The sequence below is a fragment of the Zonotrichia leucophrys genome, chromosome 5, assembly GCF_028769735.1.
Source record: "Zonotrichia leucophrys gambelii isolate GWCS_2022_RI chromosome 5, RI_Zleu_2.0, whole genome shotgun sequence".
Taxonomy (NCBI): Eukaryota; Metazoa; Chordata; class Aves; order Passeriformes; family Passerellidae; genus Zonotrichia; species Zonotrichia leucophrys.
In genome coordinates this window covers 5,578,887-5,595,157 of record NC_088175.1, presented here as the reverse complement: position 1 = coordinate 5,595,157, position 16,271 = coordinate 5,578,887, and the positions used below count along the sequence as shown (strand labels likewise).

Genomic DNA, 16,271 nt, shown 5'->3' with positions numbered 1-16,271 from the left:
ATAAATTCATAAAATGTCAGTACAGAGAGAGAATGTAATCCACAGCCTGTAGTTCTTTGGTCTTTTCTACTAGTAGGCACCATTGAATTGTCCTTCAAATGCATGGATCCCTTCTATATTCATTCATTTCAAGAGTTTTCATCGCCATCACATTCTTTTAAGCCAAGTCAGTCCCATGCAGATGTTTTTTCTTAAGTTTGCTATAGGTGAGGACAGATTGGAGTAGGTGAAGAAGATTAGTGTTCCCTGATCCAGCCAGCTCAGCTTGTCTCTGGTGTCCCTTCTGTGCAGGGCTCGAGTTCTTAACACCAATTCAGAGTGAATTAAGCTGTTTCTTCCAAACTCCAAGCAACTCCCAAGTCAGTTGGTGTGGAAACCAGGAAACCAAGCCATTAAACAACAAGTGAATAAAGAAAATGTTACATTTAGACACAAATTCTTTCCTGGTTTTGTGTCCCATCTGCACTTTCTTAAGCCAAAGTTGTACCAATGTCATACATTGGAAGTGCAAAAATAGCTGTCAGAAGGTTGGGTTTTATTTATTTATTTGCAATACATGGAGAGAGATTTTATTAGGATCTTATCCCTTTCATGTGTTTAAGATAGTTTTAAAATAATGTAGCTATTTTAGTATTTTGATAAACTTTGGCAGGAGTAATTGTAGAATTTTTTCCAGGTGGCCTTGCTCCAGAATGAAAGTTTGGAAAAGAACAAGAGTATACAAACTTTACATAATCAGATTTGTAGCTTTGAAATAGAAATTGAAAGACAGAAGGAAATGCTGCGGAATAATGAATCTAAAATACTTCATTTACAGGTAAGAAATACAGACTCTCCCCATTAAAGCAGAAATGACAGTAGCTTCTGTTCTGTGCCTTTAAACTTGTGAAGTGAGGTGGTATAATTAAAAAGTGGGGGGAGATATTTTACATTGTTAGAGAGCCATTCTGGTATTTTTTTTCTGGTTTGTTGTGTAAACCACTGCAATTGCCTAGCCTATGTTAAAACAAAACAAAACAAAAGCTTAAAAAGGGAAAATATTGAAAACAAAATAGAAATCTTATATGAAGAATAATCTTTTTTTTACTTTAAAAAACTGCTTAAGGAAGTCCCACTGAAGGACAAGATTAGCACCTTAAAATTGTTGAATATTACATATATTCCTTTTCTACTTGCTGGTATTAAAAAGTAAATACAAATCATAAGTGAGATCAGTTTGGTGTGGATTTAATTCAAACATAGCATAATGCATTTGAATACACTTTTAAAAAATCCAGATTACTGTTGTCCTTCTGAGGAAAATTTATCTAGTTATTCCTTTGCTGATAGGTCTGAGTTTCATGTTCTGTGTTTTGAATGACCTGGCCACAAGCCAGCATGAAACTAGGAATGCTCAGGATGCCCTAGCACGGTGGTTAGCCCAAGCTGAAATTCCTTGCTCTGTATTCAAAGCTGACTTGCAGTGTGGGTGCTGGGAATTTGTATTAGCTTGCATGACACTACCCACAATAAGGGAAACCTCAGGAGGTATTTAGCAAGCAATTGTGGAGGTATCATTTACACATTAATGTAGTATCTGCTGCTAGAATATCAGATACTTGTTGTAGCATTCACCTTAAAGGAATGGAAATAAAATTATCTTTTTCACTTACTATTCACTTCACATATAAACTGCAAATGTTGATAACTCAAGAAAGATAAAGGTATCCAAACCAGTGTGTGGCTAAAAGGGTTCAAAGGGTGGCACATTCAGGAGCTCAGGGCCTGGAGACCCTTGATGATGGTTTATAAGGAAACCTTCAAGTTTAGCAACTGCAACATTTTTCCTTATAGCAGTAATTTCTTTCCATGACCTGCCCGCTTAGTAACCAGCTCAGCCTGCCTTAGTCATTGTTCCTTGTCTGATGATAGTCTGGGATATGGCTGCCTGCCTGCAATATTGCATTCTGACACTGGGGAGCTAATCCTTGTATGTACTGATATTGCTGATTGAATCTACCAGGAGGTAAGTTAATTTGTAAGCCTGAAGTTCTTACACATGCTGTCTCAATGGCCAGCAGTGAGAGTGGAAATGGAAAAAACATAGATCTGAGTTTTTCATTATTGTCTTAAATGACAGATTGCAATATCTTTTTCCTTGAGCTGTAAGTGTTAGCAAAATCAATTTTCGAATGATTGGTTTAGGAAAAAAGAAAACCCCAAACCACTACAAAGCAGCAAATTCCAACAAGTGGCTTTGTGGTGGTAATAAGTACTGGAAAAAATGTTTTGATCTTTTTTCTTTTTTTTTCCCCTCCTGTTCTTTACTTCCTCTTGCCAGCTATTTCAATTTAGTTATTTTAAGCCAAACTGTATTTCAATGCTTTTTCAACCTGTTTCCTTCCACTCAGCAGAATTTCCTGGTTCAGTCTGATTGTTAAGGATATCCTGGAACCATGCCTCAATTTGTTTTTTCCTGGACAACATGGTCAGCCTCCTTCTGTTGCCCACCAGGAATGGAAGGAATTAGTTACCTTTTGTGAGCCGTTCTTTCCCTGGGTTGTGTTGAGCAGCTGTGGTTACCTGGGAGCCACAGATACTGCACTAGCCAGTTCAGCTCTGAGCAAGGGTTATTTGTTTAGTCCCCCAAAACCTGCAAATGCTCCTGATGTCTAGTACAGCTCCAAGATTGGCTGTCAGTGACCTTTTTGGCTGGGGAGTGACAGCAGCATCACTGAGCATCATCTGCACTGTGAGGCATCTGACACAGCCAGTGTAAATGCATCAAGGGAGTCTGGGCACTGGCAGGAGCCTCAGCCTAGAGATGCTTTGTTTTCAGATGAGTTTTCTCTATATTGGTCTCAAGGGAAAGTGTTTTTACCAAGGGTGTGTGATACTTTTTTTGGCTGCTGTCATGTGGAGAGGATCTTTCACGTGCAGTGTCCAGTCTTCATATGGAAATGGAAGCCTGTGAGTAATCCCATTGTAAGCAGGGTGGAGAAGTGAGGTACTGAGGGACAAAAGAAACAGTGGCCTCATGAATATAAAATGATTTGATGAGTAATACCTTCCTTCAGAGGAGAAGGACACGTGATTTCTTTTCCAAGTCAAGCAGTACCTTTTCTAGTCTGTTCTTTAGCTTTTCAGTTTCGCCCTATCAGTTGCAATGGAAAGGTCATTACAGCTCTTCAGTTCCTTGTGACATTTTCTGAAATTCTTTTAGTAAGTATAGTGCTAAAATTCTGGAAGTTGGTAGAAATACTAAACAAAACCCTATATGAAAATCAACATCAAAAGGAGCTCACAAAGGTTTCTCAAGCACATAACTCAGGATTAATGATCCAGAGAGGTCAGTTGCTAGAATGAAAAGTGCATGCAGAAAATTGATATCTACTTGAAAATTTATGAGTACAGTGTGAGACATCTGTGTGCTTTCTAATGGAATAATTAGAGTGAAAATCTCCACTGCTGCATTAAATTCAGATTTAGTACATCACTATCTCCCAGCAGGAGGGAGGTTGACTCCCTGTAGGGTAAAAAGACAGAGATCCCACTGCTTTTAAAAAATTAAATAGAAGTCTTATTTCTGATTATTTTATATCTCTTGAATTCCCATGTCAAGGTGCAGTAGATAAAAATGCTACACATTTGCCAATGTGAAACAGAAGCAGCTAAACCAGAATTGGTTATGCATGTACAAAGGTGGAATGTTGCACAGGTTGATGGAGAGAAGTGGGTCCCTAATAACAGTTTTGGGTAAACTTCTCCCAAAAGAATAGCTTACAATTGTTCTGCATGTTTAGCACTTCCCCTTTCACATAAAAACGTGATCATTTATTTTGTTTGATGCTGTGTTAGTCCAAAGAGGTGCAAGCTGTGAGGCACTGTGCAAACCCCAGCCACGTTACTGTTCTTGCCTTGGAAAGTTCATGTTTGGTATGAGTAAAGGAAGAATATCAGACTTGGGCATATTTTGAGTTACTTTTGCATGTTAACTGTGAACTAGTGGCCAAATCCTTTGGTTCTGCTCTCACATGCAGTCAGGCCATGCTGTGGTATGTTTCCTTATTTATATGGCAAACAGCCCTTCCCTGCTCTACTGTCTGATTACCATCAGCCCAGGTGGGAGGGTGTGACTGGGTTGGTAGGTGGTGTTTCATAAGTCCAGGCAAGCTGCTTCATATATTTACTGGGCCCATACCCCTGGCATTTATGATCCAGTGCACAGCTTTCCTTCACAGAGCCCTAATTCTGGATGTGAGAGATACATAACTTGTTTTAAAACAGGAGCATAGAAATAAATAGTTAATCCTGAAATATGTAAGATTGCTCAGTTGTTTTGAGACAAAAAATAAGACTCCTAGAACCTGATGTTGCTAGCTGGCTCATCAGACTGACAACCTTCAATTAATGGTTACAGACTTTCAGTATAACCGAAACCACGTGATTAAAAGCAAATGGCTCAAAGGGCAGAAGGGTTTTCCCCATCAGTGGGGAACACTGAATCCACATGGCCAACCAGAAGGCAAATGCAAAAGAAATTTATTTTCTTGTTTTGTACTCAACTGCCACTTTACTGTTGTGAAGAAATGAAAAATCATTTTTACCTTTGTTGGCTCTATATGATGATAAACTCTAAAGCTATAAAGTTAGATTTGGAATTTAACTGTAGGTGGTAGCAAAAGTAGTTTCTTCTCTCAGATACTTTGTTATCATTTGAACTTCACAACTGATTATAGGGTTCTGGCTAAAATTCCTGCTAGTCCAAATTAGCTGTGATAATGTGAAGTGCTGTGTATTTCTTGCATCAGATTTGAGGTAGACTGGGAAATATGTTCTTTATATTTTATTATACTGAGGTGATTGCAGTGTCCCTCTTTAAGAGAATACTGGCCTTTCTGTCTATTTCTTTCTTGAGTGTTATATTTCATGCCTTTCCAAAACCAGCTGGGCTATTTTTTTGTTTGTTTTCTTAGAAAGACTCAACAGAAAATACCTTCAAAATGCATGGGTTACTGAGTTTAGGAAGTAAGAGTGGGAATTTTAAAGGTTCTTAAGGGGACAGAAGTGATCATTTTGCTTACATTCTTGAGGGCTTCTGATATGGTTGTGGGCACATAATAACTTAGGCTTTGATTACTGATTTATGTGAGCTGGGAGCTTGCACATGTGTGTACTCGTGTTCCATGTGTGCAAGAATAATGATGTTTTCCTGGAGGCATAAGTTATTTTGCTGTAAACCAATATAAACCTGTGCACATGGGCAGCCATTTGATCCACACCACGGGAAGCTGTGCCCATATTTTGTTGCTTAAGTACTGTCACATGAAACCCAACAGGTATCAGCCCATAATACCAATGTAGAGACATTCAGAAAATTGTTCTGATATTGAAAGGTTTAAAAAAAACTCAAATTCAAACTACCTTAGACAAGAGGTACATGCTAACAAGTCCCTTTTTTAAAATAAGGCTATTGCTAATTCTGATAGTGCTCTACCTATGCAGCACTAAATATTTAAGTGTTTCATAAATACCTGGGCTATTCCTTTAAATTTTCAAGGCTTGTGTTATTAAAATACTAGACAAAACCAAAAAGTGTTTATATTGGAATTCAGTCCTATTACCAACATATAATATTTTTTTAATTTGCATAAATGAATGTCTTTGTGTTATTTTAACTCATATGCTATTATTTTGTAAAGCGAGTGATAGACAGTCAAGCAGAGAAACTCAAAGAACTGGACAAAGAAATCCGTCCCTTCCGACAGAACTGGGAGGAGGCTGACAGCATGAAGAGCAGCGTGGAATCCCTCCAGAACAGAGTGACTGAGCTGGAAAGTGTTGATAAAACTGCAGGGCAAGGAGCTCGGAATACAAGTGAGTGTGAGCACAATGGGCTGCAGTGCTGCTGAGAGGAAAACGGCGTCCCTTGAGTGGCACTGCCATTGTGACTTTATATGGAAACATCAATAATGCTGATTCTTCTGATTTTTGAGTAGGAGATTGTGTATTTCATTTGTTATTGGTGTGGCATTGCTTTTCTTAGGCTTGATTATTGTCTTTTTTGTTTTATTGACTCTTGTCTTGACTGCATTGTTAGCTCATTATAAACAGTTTCTCAATTGATCTTTGATAGCTACTAGCTTTCAGCAACTTCTTTAAATATAGTCTATAGTATTGACATTTTTTACTACTCTTCTCCCTTGTGAATGATCAGTATGGTTATCCACCTGAAACCACCCATCCTGATTCTGTTAGACAGGTGTATTTGATCCTAAGAAAACTGAGATCTGCTTAAGAATGAGGTTATTGTACTTCTGAATAAAGACTGGAATTCAGCAGGACAATGTAGATGATATGCAAGTGTTTAAATGTTTGTGACAAAGAACATTTAAGTAGACCTATATAAGATAAACCTGCCGTATGAATTCATCTGCTTCTCAATATTGTGGGTTGGCCAATTTTACCAGTAACAAAACAAAAGAGTAACATGAAAGGGAAAGGGGACACAGAAAACATAGCTCTCCCTCCAAACTAAGAAAACGACCATATAATACAGATCTAAGCTTGAATTTTTTGTCTTTTTAATGAAGAACTTTACATTGTAACAGCACTGTGCTTCTGAGACAAATAGTGTCTAAAAAGAATGTTTTGAGTGATCAGGAATGCTTCTGAATTTCAGAGGGATTACATAGGATGTGTAACTGCTTCCAAGGTCTTACCTGCTAAATAGAAATTTGCAGTTAATGCTACCAAGTCTCCTTTCAAAAAATGGAAGCCTCTAGTTATACTGTTTAGTGACCAGGAAAACTCTGTTAGGTGATTTGAATATTTGACTTTTACTGCATGTACAATTAACACCCACATTTGTAAAAATCCCAACTAACCTAGATGCCAACCAGCAAATTAGAGCCTGTAGAAATTGCTTTATCAGTGGCCAAATGCACTTTGGTTCTTGGGGAGGAAAGCATTTTCATACACAGTAGCAGCACTGGTGGTTGGTTTTTAGAGCCTTTAGTAAGCAGCAGGTTTCTCACCCCCATCCTTTGTGTTTCTGCCAGGCCTGCTGGAGACCCAGCTGAGCAGGCACGATCAGATGCTGAGCGTTCACGACATCCGGCTGGCTGACATGGACCTGCGCTTCCAGGTCCTGGAAACCGCGAGTTACAACGGCGTGCTGATTTGGAAAATCCGAGACTATAAACGTCGGAAGCAAGAAGCAGTCATGGGGAAGACTCTGTCCCTGTACAGCCAACCCTTTTATACTGGATACTTTGGCTACAAGATGTGTGCCAGGGTTTATCTGAATGGGGATGGCATGGGAAAGGGGACGCACTTGTCTCTGTTTTTTGTCATCATGCGTGGAGAATACGATGCTTTGCTTCCTTGGCCCTTCAAACAGAAAGTGACTCTCATGCTCATGGATCAGGGACCGTCTCGGCGCCACTTGGGAGATGCTTTCAAGCCAGATCCGAACAGCAGCAGCTTCAAGAAGCCAACTGGAGAAATGAACATTGCATCTGGCTGCCCAGTGTTTGTGGCTCAAACTGTTCTAGAGAATGGAACGTATATTAAAGATGATACTATTTTTATTAAAGTCATAGTGGATACATCGGATCTACCAGACCCCTGACATACGCTGGGGGAGGCGGATTAAGCAGAAGGCAACTCCGTTTGGGGGTTTTATATCAGTTTGTCTTCAATCAGAGGTCCTAAAGCTCACAGAACCACCTTGTGGAACAGATGGAAGAGTTTGAAGGCATAACTGCATAGGGTCCAATTGCGAAAGTAGCAACACATTAAGAAATCATACCATGGTATATTTTTTAATAGAACTAGCAACACTTGAGCTCTGACGAATCACTTATCCCTCGTCAGGATAGTGATTATGGTCAGAGAGGATTTTTTTTAACTTATTAATTATCTAGTCAATTGGAGGTGAAAAGACATATACAGTATGTGCTGAATCAATTACTGACTTTTATTTCTTTTAAGCTAGAATACAAGAAAAACCCTTCACATGTGGGCTAGCTGGAAATTGTCAGCATGTTAAAAGAAGATGAAGTAATGTTGCAATTATGATATTCTTTGAAAAACTGAGGTGCAATCTTGTCTGAAATATAGTATCTTGTCTTTTTAAGGCCTCATCTGGTCTCTGTTTTAATAATTACTTTGTCAGAAGATCTTGGAAAAGTATCCATGTCTTCTCAAAAGTATCTGAATCAAAATCATATTTTTATTTAAAGTTCTATTGTTACAGAAAACATTTTATTTTAAAACTGTTGATAGACTGATATTTCTTGGAAGAAAAAATAGAAGATATCAAACACTGGTTATCACTTGTGATAGGAAAAAAAACTATTCAATTCTGTTATTTCTCTTTAGAAATGTAAACCTACAATATATGTCGTAGTTAATGACACTATTTCAAAATTAAGGAAAAATCACTCATGGATGCTGTGCATCATTATCAGATTTATAATTGTTTTCACCCTAAAATAGGGCATTTGTTGAACTTTGGAGTTCTAAACGGAATCCTGTACATTTTTTAAAGTTCTGCCCCATGCTTTCCAATCAAGCTATATATGTTGCACATTATGCTGTCAGCAGTATATAGTATTTTCAGTATTGGGGAGGAGGATTAGTGCTGAAAAAGCCTCTATGTTTGTTCTGTACTAGCAGCCATTGCTTCAAGACAAACCAGCAATGTCTTAATACAGTGATGGTGGCTTGCATGCATACATGTGCCTTAGATGTGCTGTGCTGCTTATAAACCATAGCTTTTTATTCAGATTAATTCTGATATCTGAAATGGTAGTTTGATTGGACTTCAGGCATAATGTTTAGCCTTGTCTTCAGAGCCCTTAGGTACCTTGCAATGTACGAAACAGAAGCCAAAGCCCACTCCTTTGGCTCCTGCAGCTTCTATGACTTGGCCATGGTGGAATCCATCCCACTGAGGTGCCAAAACGTTATGCTCAGTGCTCCTATGGAGCTTGGACTGGACAGTCTCCATGGCCACTGTGAGGGCAGGCGACATTTCTCCTCTAATGCCTGTGGCTGTAAGGTGGCATCACTTGAAACTAATCCATCTGAGAACTCTGGGGCTGTGAACATGGATGCTCGTGGCAGCTTCTCGTAGCAGACAAGCATCCTAATGGGGAATGCATGGGCTTCTTTCTTGTAACAGCCTCAACTGTAGTGAAAAGCATTTGCTAGCCCTGAAACATGCTGATTGCAACCTGCTGTGTTCATCTGCTTCTATTTAATAGCCTGTGACAAGCAAGTCCAGAGACACAGCCTGACTGTGGTGCTCTTTAAAATCCTGCTTAAGCAGAGCAGGCTTGCACCACTGTGTTTTCAGCCTTCATGGGCTTGAAAAAACCTGTTGCATCTCAGCCTTTAACGTCAGGCTGTATCAGTTTTCTGCTTTTTTGAGGCATAGTCACAATTTTTGTCTAAGGTGCAGTTGAATTCATGCCTTTGTATTTCAGCTTGTCTTTGCTGTTGTCTTTTTTGGCTGTGCCTTCACACACAGTGCCTGCAAGAAGTATTTATGGATATACAATGCATGCTAAGTGGTCTTCATGGGTTTTCCAGGCACCTGCTAGAATACTGCCTGCTGCTGACTGTCCTGACTGTCAGCAGCAACTTGTCTTCCTTTTCTTGCCTTCCATTGTCCGGGTACTGTACTCCCTCTATGGTACGTGGCTGTCAACAGGTGCAAGCTCAACTATGGAGGCACGTGCTAGCAGTTAATTTCTAGCACGGAAGGAGGATGTTCTGCACAAGAGATAAATATCTATAGATATACCTGCATCTATATCTCTAGATATCATTGTATGGCACTTGCAGTTTTATGCAGGCTGCATAAGTAAACCCATCACTTACGCTTTAGGGCGAAGGTTCGCTCGACTTGTGTCATTTTAATAATTGTGAATGTAGGCAGCTGAGCTTTTGTGTTTGTGCATCACAGAATTTTACTGAAAACAGGATTCCCAAGTGGAAATGTCCAAAGGACTCTCCTCCCATTGCTAATGCATGTCTTGTAAAATTAAATGAAACCGTTTGGCGATCACAAAACAATTTATATCCTGTTTCAATCTGGGACTTGGAGGAGATTTTGAGTATAAGCAGGGCCCGGCATATTCTGCAGATTTGTGACTACAGTTTCCAACTTCTGTGACAGAATTGCGCTTCTAAATCCAAGCTCTTTAAAAGAGGAGGAAAAAAAGCATTTCCAGCCTTGGTGATTGAAAGAGGACTTTGAAACATGTGAATGTGTAAACCAATAGGGAAGTCTTCCTGAGTCTGCACACAGCCTAAACTAGTAGCTTTAAGAGATCTGAATATCTCGTCTTGGTGGGATATTGACTCAGAAACTTCAGAGAGAAGTTAAAATATGAACACTGCTAACTATCTAAATGCCGATCACTGTAGCAGAAACATCAGTCACTGTTGTATTTCACAGATCTCTATGCTGCTTTCCACATCTCCCAAGTGCCAAAAGCACCAGCTGCCAGAATCTTCAGCTTCACTTGGGCAGCTTTTATAATGCAGTAATGTGCTATCGATATAAAAATATTTTTGCATATGTGCTTTTTATCACAGTTAATAAAACGGAGGCCTACTGCACTTATTTTTTAAAACTACATGAAGCTGCCAGAGAATTTCCAGTTTGCCAACCCTGCGTACTGTGAAATCCAGGATCTTGCTACACAAATGTAGACACCGCCTGCTGTGGAATACCTGAAGCCTTGACTGTAACACCCCTTTCTCCACAGAACTCACAGGCCATCTCTGTAGAGTTCTTACTGTGTACATAGAAATCGGTTTCCTCTGCTTTCCAGCAAGGAGTATGTAGCATTTTGTGAAAACAAGGCCACTGTATATTCTCTAAGTTGAAAGGAAAAGATACCTGGTGCTTTACTCAACACTTTTAAGTTATTTAACTGTTTCTCTCATCGCTGAAATGCCCTTTTTCCTTTTTCTCTTTGTTCCTGACTGAGATATCCGAAGTTTTCTAGGGACTGTCTGTTTAAAGTGATTCGTGGGACAACACCCTGCCCCCATGTGTACCCTTGAATCCTGGCAAACTCCTGGGGGCTGCCACTATTGCAAGGGGGTCCCAGAGTATTTGCATTACTTTGAACAGAGTTTGTTCAGTGGAACCTTATTGTCCTCTACTTAGTAGTAATTCTTAGCAGCACACAGCTGAAGTCTCTTGCTGGTGTTCTTTCTTCGCGGTGACGCTCCAAATTATGTACAAACCTCTTCCGTTTCCAGCTTCCTCTAGGGAGATTCCAGTGTGTGACAATCTGGATGTTGCCCTTTGTGTACACTCTTCAGCACAGAATGAGTGCACCTGTTAGCTAGAAAGTCTTGAATCCTAAGCAGGATGAAACTATTTGGGTGTTTAAAGACCAACCTGCAGTTATGATGCATGACCATGTCTGCATTGCTTCTCTGAGCGAATTAATTGGGGTCTTGTTTCAGTTACTGTCTACATGGTACACCTTCAACTGCTGACTTACAATATGCAATGTTGATTTCAGCCTTGTACTGTAAATGTTGTTCTTCACAAAGAGAATGTGCAATAGGAAAAGGGAATGGTGGGTGGCATATTTTTGATGGAAAAAACACGCTAGATTTTTAAAAACATGAAAAAAAAATGAAATGCAGTTTATTTCCTTTTCTTGTGGTGTTTTCTACTTGGAAAAGGAAAGATGAAGATATGTGCCTGTTTCTGTGCCTGGTGAATTTCTCAAATGCAAAGGTAATAGAGATTTGTGTTAGCTGGGATTTAAGTGTTGAACCCATGAATGTTAGGCTGCGGTTGTATTGCTTCTGTTTCCTCAGCTTGCCACAATTACGGCTTGCTGAACTGGAGTTTAAAAGCTACCACCTATTTGTATTTGTATTCCATCACCTGGGATAGGCATTTCACCAACAGTGCAGGGTATCTGTTGATATTTTGTTCAGTTTTTAAAGCACTGGTGCTTTTTGGTCCAAGACAGAGAAGCGTGTAGGGAGTGACAAGGAAAGCTGCCTGCACTGCAGAAGAGTGAAAAACATGACTGCAGTATTGATGCCTTTGATATGATTTAACTATGCAAATATACAGATAGGTGAGGGGGAAATTCTTGGGTTGCATACCTAATCTCTTAGATTTTGCTCTGTAAATTACTTGTATGTGTGTAGGTACATACATATACACACAGACGTGCATGCACATAAATATGCAAAGTCTTTTCTTTATGTAGAAGTGATGAAACAAAACCCTTTCCTCCAAGTTATACTTGATCACTTGGTGCAAATATAACTTGTTGCTGCTAAAGGAGGACCTTGGCTAAGGGCAGACTTTGATTCATGTCTTTCAGGTTTGAAGACCTGTATGTAGCAAACACTTTGTTTAGCTTTTCTGAAGACTCTGAATTGTGATTTAGGATACGTGTTCTTCCTCATGCTCTGATAATTTGGAGATTCCTGTATTTTAAATAACTATAGTGATGGGCAACTTTTTGACTGCAAATCATTTCCTCTAATTTGGAACAGAAAATGATAAAAAGCATCTTGACCTCTTCCCTGGAATTTCTGTCCCGTTCAGTCAATACCTTGATATTCTGGTTGACCTAGAAGTCAAAGCTACTGCAATAAAAATGACTGGTTTGGCAGTTTAATCTGAGTTTTTAATATTGTGTACACTGTATAGCAAGTGCTATTTCTCTTTTTTGGAACAAGGAAATCAAGGATGAGTTATGATTTGCCCAGAGTCACAAAAGGAATCTCCTGGAGCCGGAACTGAATGAGAGGTTCCAGTTCCCTAGTTGTTATCTGTGAATCATGAGGTTTTACTCTTTTAATACATTTGTCCCTTAAAGGAACTGGAAAATAAGTTGACATACCCTGAAGACCCACGTCAGGACAGTAAGGGCTAGAATTAAACATACAAGCTGTCGTGATTTGGGGTTGTACACGCGTGGTGGCCCAGGCGTGCGGAGGGAAGGCCAGCACAGCATGTCCGTGTCAGTAACAGCAGCAAACTGTGTCCTGCTCTGTCTGTTCAGAATTGTCCAGCAAAACCAGTCTCGTTTGATGCTCCTCTTACCTAAAGAGGGAGAATACCATTGTACAGTGAAGTGGGTTCATCTTTGTTCTACCAATCAGTGTGACTGACCATTTCTTCCTTGTGGGGCTTTCTCCCTTTTTCTGTAAACCAAAATCTGGAGGGCTTAATTGTTCTTTCTTGCCTCTTAATCCAGGCCTTTGCAGAGAAGCACCAGATAGGAAGGTTGTAGAAAACTTTGGACTGCTGATTCAGGGACATCCTCTTAAGATTTAGAAGAGTAGAATTCTACAATGCATAAGGGATCTGACTATTCCTGTTTCTCTTCTAATACATGGTCAAGACTGCAGCTTCTGTCTTCCATTTCATGATGTCAGCGTAGATATTCGGCTGTGTTTTTTCATTATTTCCCCTCCAAGTTAGGATTAGTTCCTTAGGGTTCAAATAAGTTCTGAATTTCACAGAGAAGCACCTGAACCAAAACCCTGGATTCAAACATCCCAGACTTGATGTGGAATTCAAATCTGGATCCCGACTCTGTGGCTTACTAACCTACCCATTCAGGGAAGGGTTTGTTGTCTCTATGTGGTGTTTGTGTTTTTGGTCCTTTGGAACTAAGCTTTTAATTTGGTTGCCAGTTCTGCAAGGACTTTTTAACTTCTTAGCAATGCCGGTGTTCACACGCTCCATTGCTGGCAGTGCGATGCGTAGTGATAAAATTTGACTCTGTCTAAGGGTTACTGAGATAAACCAGCATTACCATTCGTAAGGTCATTTTCTTGCATAGTGTTCTGAGCTTTGTATTTGAATCTAGCTCGCACCTGAAAGGACACATCTTCCAACTATGACCTGCATCACTGGCAGAGAGTTGTATAATCTGTACTTGTGGAATGGGAAGGTACAAGCTTCCATCGTTGCTGATGCATCGCGTAATCCACCTGTTATGTTTTTCTTATCGCTGTTGTTCGGTTAATACTTCTTTTTTTTCAGTTTTTTAGAAAAAAAAAAAAGGGGAAGTTCAGGATTTTTTCTACAAGGTATAAAACTCCAATGAATTAGTGGTGACTAGAGAGCTGTGAAAAATACCCCATTAGGAGATGATGGGCTAAATGTAGGTCCATTTCTCTTAGACAAGTAGGATAACCTTTTAAGATGCATGGAACAACATAAAAATCGGGAAAACTAAAGCTGACATTTGTTTCCAAGAAATTCTGTGAGAACTATCTATGGAAAAGACATCAGTGATTGAGAATAATGTACAAATTAATGTGTTTGAAACTTGTGTATCCATTTCTTTAATCTCATACTCTTCAGTGAACGGTACACTTGTGTTCAGTTTTATGATCAAAAACAAAGACCAAAGAAGGCCAGCCTCATTTGATTGTGTATATTCTGCCTGTCTTAATTATCAATAGCTGTAAGGATACAGTGCAAGTGATCTGGTAACCAGTGGTTCTCGTCCTTTTCTTATAGGGGGAAAAACAATTTTAAAATGTATAATTTATTGCTCAGCAATAACCATGTTGTTAAAATAATAATAAAAAAAAGAAATTAGCAACATGTCTTAATTTCCCAATAGCATTATTATATGTTGTATTTCGGTTTACTGTATATTGTGTTTTTGTATTTATTTGTGTTTGGAGGTCTTGCTATGTCTTTTTGTGTTTAAATGCTAATAAACAAGGACAGTGTGTAAGAGTGTAGAATGCTGAACTCTGAAATGCTAAACTGTGTTATTAAAGGAAAAATAAATAAGTAGGAAATAATATTTTTTAAAAAACCTGGTGTGTTGAATTTGAATGACTGCTGTTGACTTGCAGATGCCCAGGGTGCATCGTTCCTCCTCTGTGAGCCCACTGCATGGCTGTTCTGTGCTTTATGCTCACACACCCAAGAGAGCTTTACTGTGGCATTTCCCATCTTCTGCACAGGTAACTTCCCATAACTTCTGTCAGAATCCTATTTTCCATGTGCTAACTCTGCTGGAATAAACCAGGAGATGGTGTTCATCCTAACATCAGAGCTGAGAGCCCTCGTGCAAACAGTAGAAATAAATTGAATGGCTTTTCATGCACCTGTGGTACACTGCTTTCCCAAAGAGGTGTGGGAAAGGAGAGTTGAAGCATAGCTTAAATGTCTAAAGATGTAGATTTCTTATTTTTTTCTTCTGTTGTGTCATTAGTGACTCTTCTCAGCTCAGAACCGCATTCCAGGTGTGTGCTCAAAGCCACAGAACATGATGCAGTCTGTAAAAACACCAGGCTGTTCTGGAATGTGTGGAGAAATATTTCCACCACGTTTCAGATTCAGCCTAGGGATGAAAACCCTGATCCCCTGGGGTTTTGTATGAAGCATGCAACTTCTACTGAGCACCACACTGTTGTTTCTTCCCTATCCTCCCTCCCGCCTCTCTCTAACTGAAATTGCAGTTTCCCTTCCTTCCTATCGCTGCAGGGGCAGTACTTCGTTTAGCAATGCAGGAATGTCCTGCCTGTGCTCAGACACAAGACCGCAGTGTCTTGGCAAAAGCCCCATCTCCTTGCTGGCCTGGAATGTGAGAACGACCTGGCCAGCCCATACTGGTGTTTGGAACGGGCTTTCTCAAAGTGCTGGGCAGCTGAGTGCCTTCTCCTGATAAAGTGGGGATGCCAGAGAAATGGCAAATGCAGGCAGGTGGGCACGGTGAAAGGGGAGGGTGGCTAAGAAGTGCCATTGTCACCTCGTGCAGGATGTGCTGAGGTGGATGTTCCCTTGGCTGCTGAGAGCAGTCACTGTGTTACTCTGGGTGCTCTGGCCTCTGCTGTCCTGCTCATCAGCCTTTCCACTCGCACTCCAGCGCTGGCACTTGAGGCTGCACTGCCTGAAGCTCTTCATATCTCTGCCGTGGAGCGTGAAGGGGTGGTGAGCTTCCTTGCCTTAATGAAGTGGGTTACCTTCCAGCAGAGTCCTCTGGAGAGGAGTCTCCTCCTCCCAAATTGGGGAGCTTGCTGCTCAGACGTGACACTTCCATCATTACAGAACAGCAGGATAAGCAGAGAGGAAACAAATTGCTTTAAACGTGAAAGCAAACGCTAATTCTCTCCTCACCTCCCTGCTCCTCCTCCCCCAGCAAAGACTCGTAATTGCAATGATACGTTGTGCCCTTCCCGGCTCCAGTGAGGCTTTATAAAAGTTTTCTCCTTTATGCCAGGTCCCAGAAGGTGACTGTCAGCTTTGTGGGGTGCTT

At 40.2% G+C, this 16,271-nt stretch overlaps 1 protein-coding gene across 7 annotated transcripts in view; it reads left to right on the top strand.

Annotated features, from left to right (window-relative positions):
• Positions 1–14,818, top strand: part of TRAF3 (TNF receptor associated factor 3) — a 70,224-nt gene extending 55,406 nt beyond the window's left edge. For 6 of the 7 annotated variants that reach the window (XM_064713577.1, XM_064713575.1, XM_064713572.1 and 3 more), the window contains 3 exons: positions 677–817; positions 5,682–5,856; positions 7,041–14,818. In XM_064713577.1, coding sequence (XP_064569647.1) covers positions 677–817; positions 5,682–5,856; positions 7,041–7,612 — 888 coding nt within the window. In that variant the 3' untranslated portion in view covers positions 7,613–14,818. The remainder of the gene's footprint in view (positions 1–676; positions 818–5,681; positions 5,857–7,040) is intronic. The other variant, XM_064713578.1, reaches the window with a different exon arrangement.
• Positions 14,819–16,271: the final 1,453 nt, after the last annotated feature.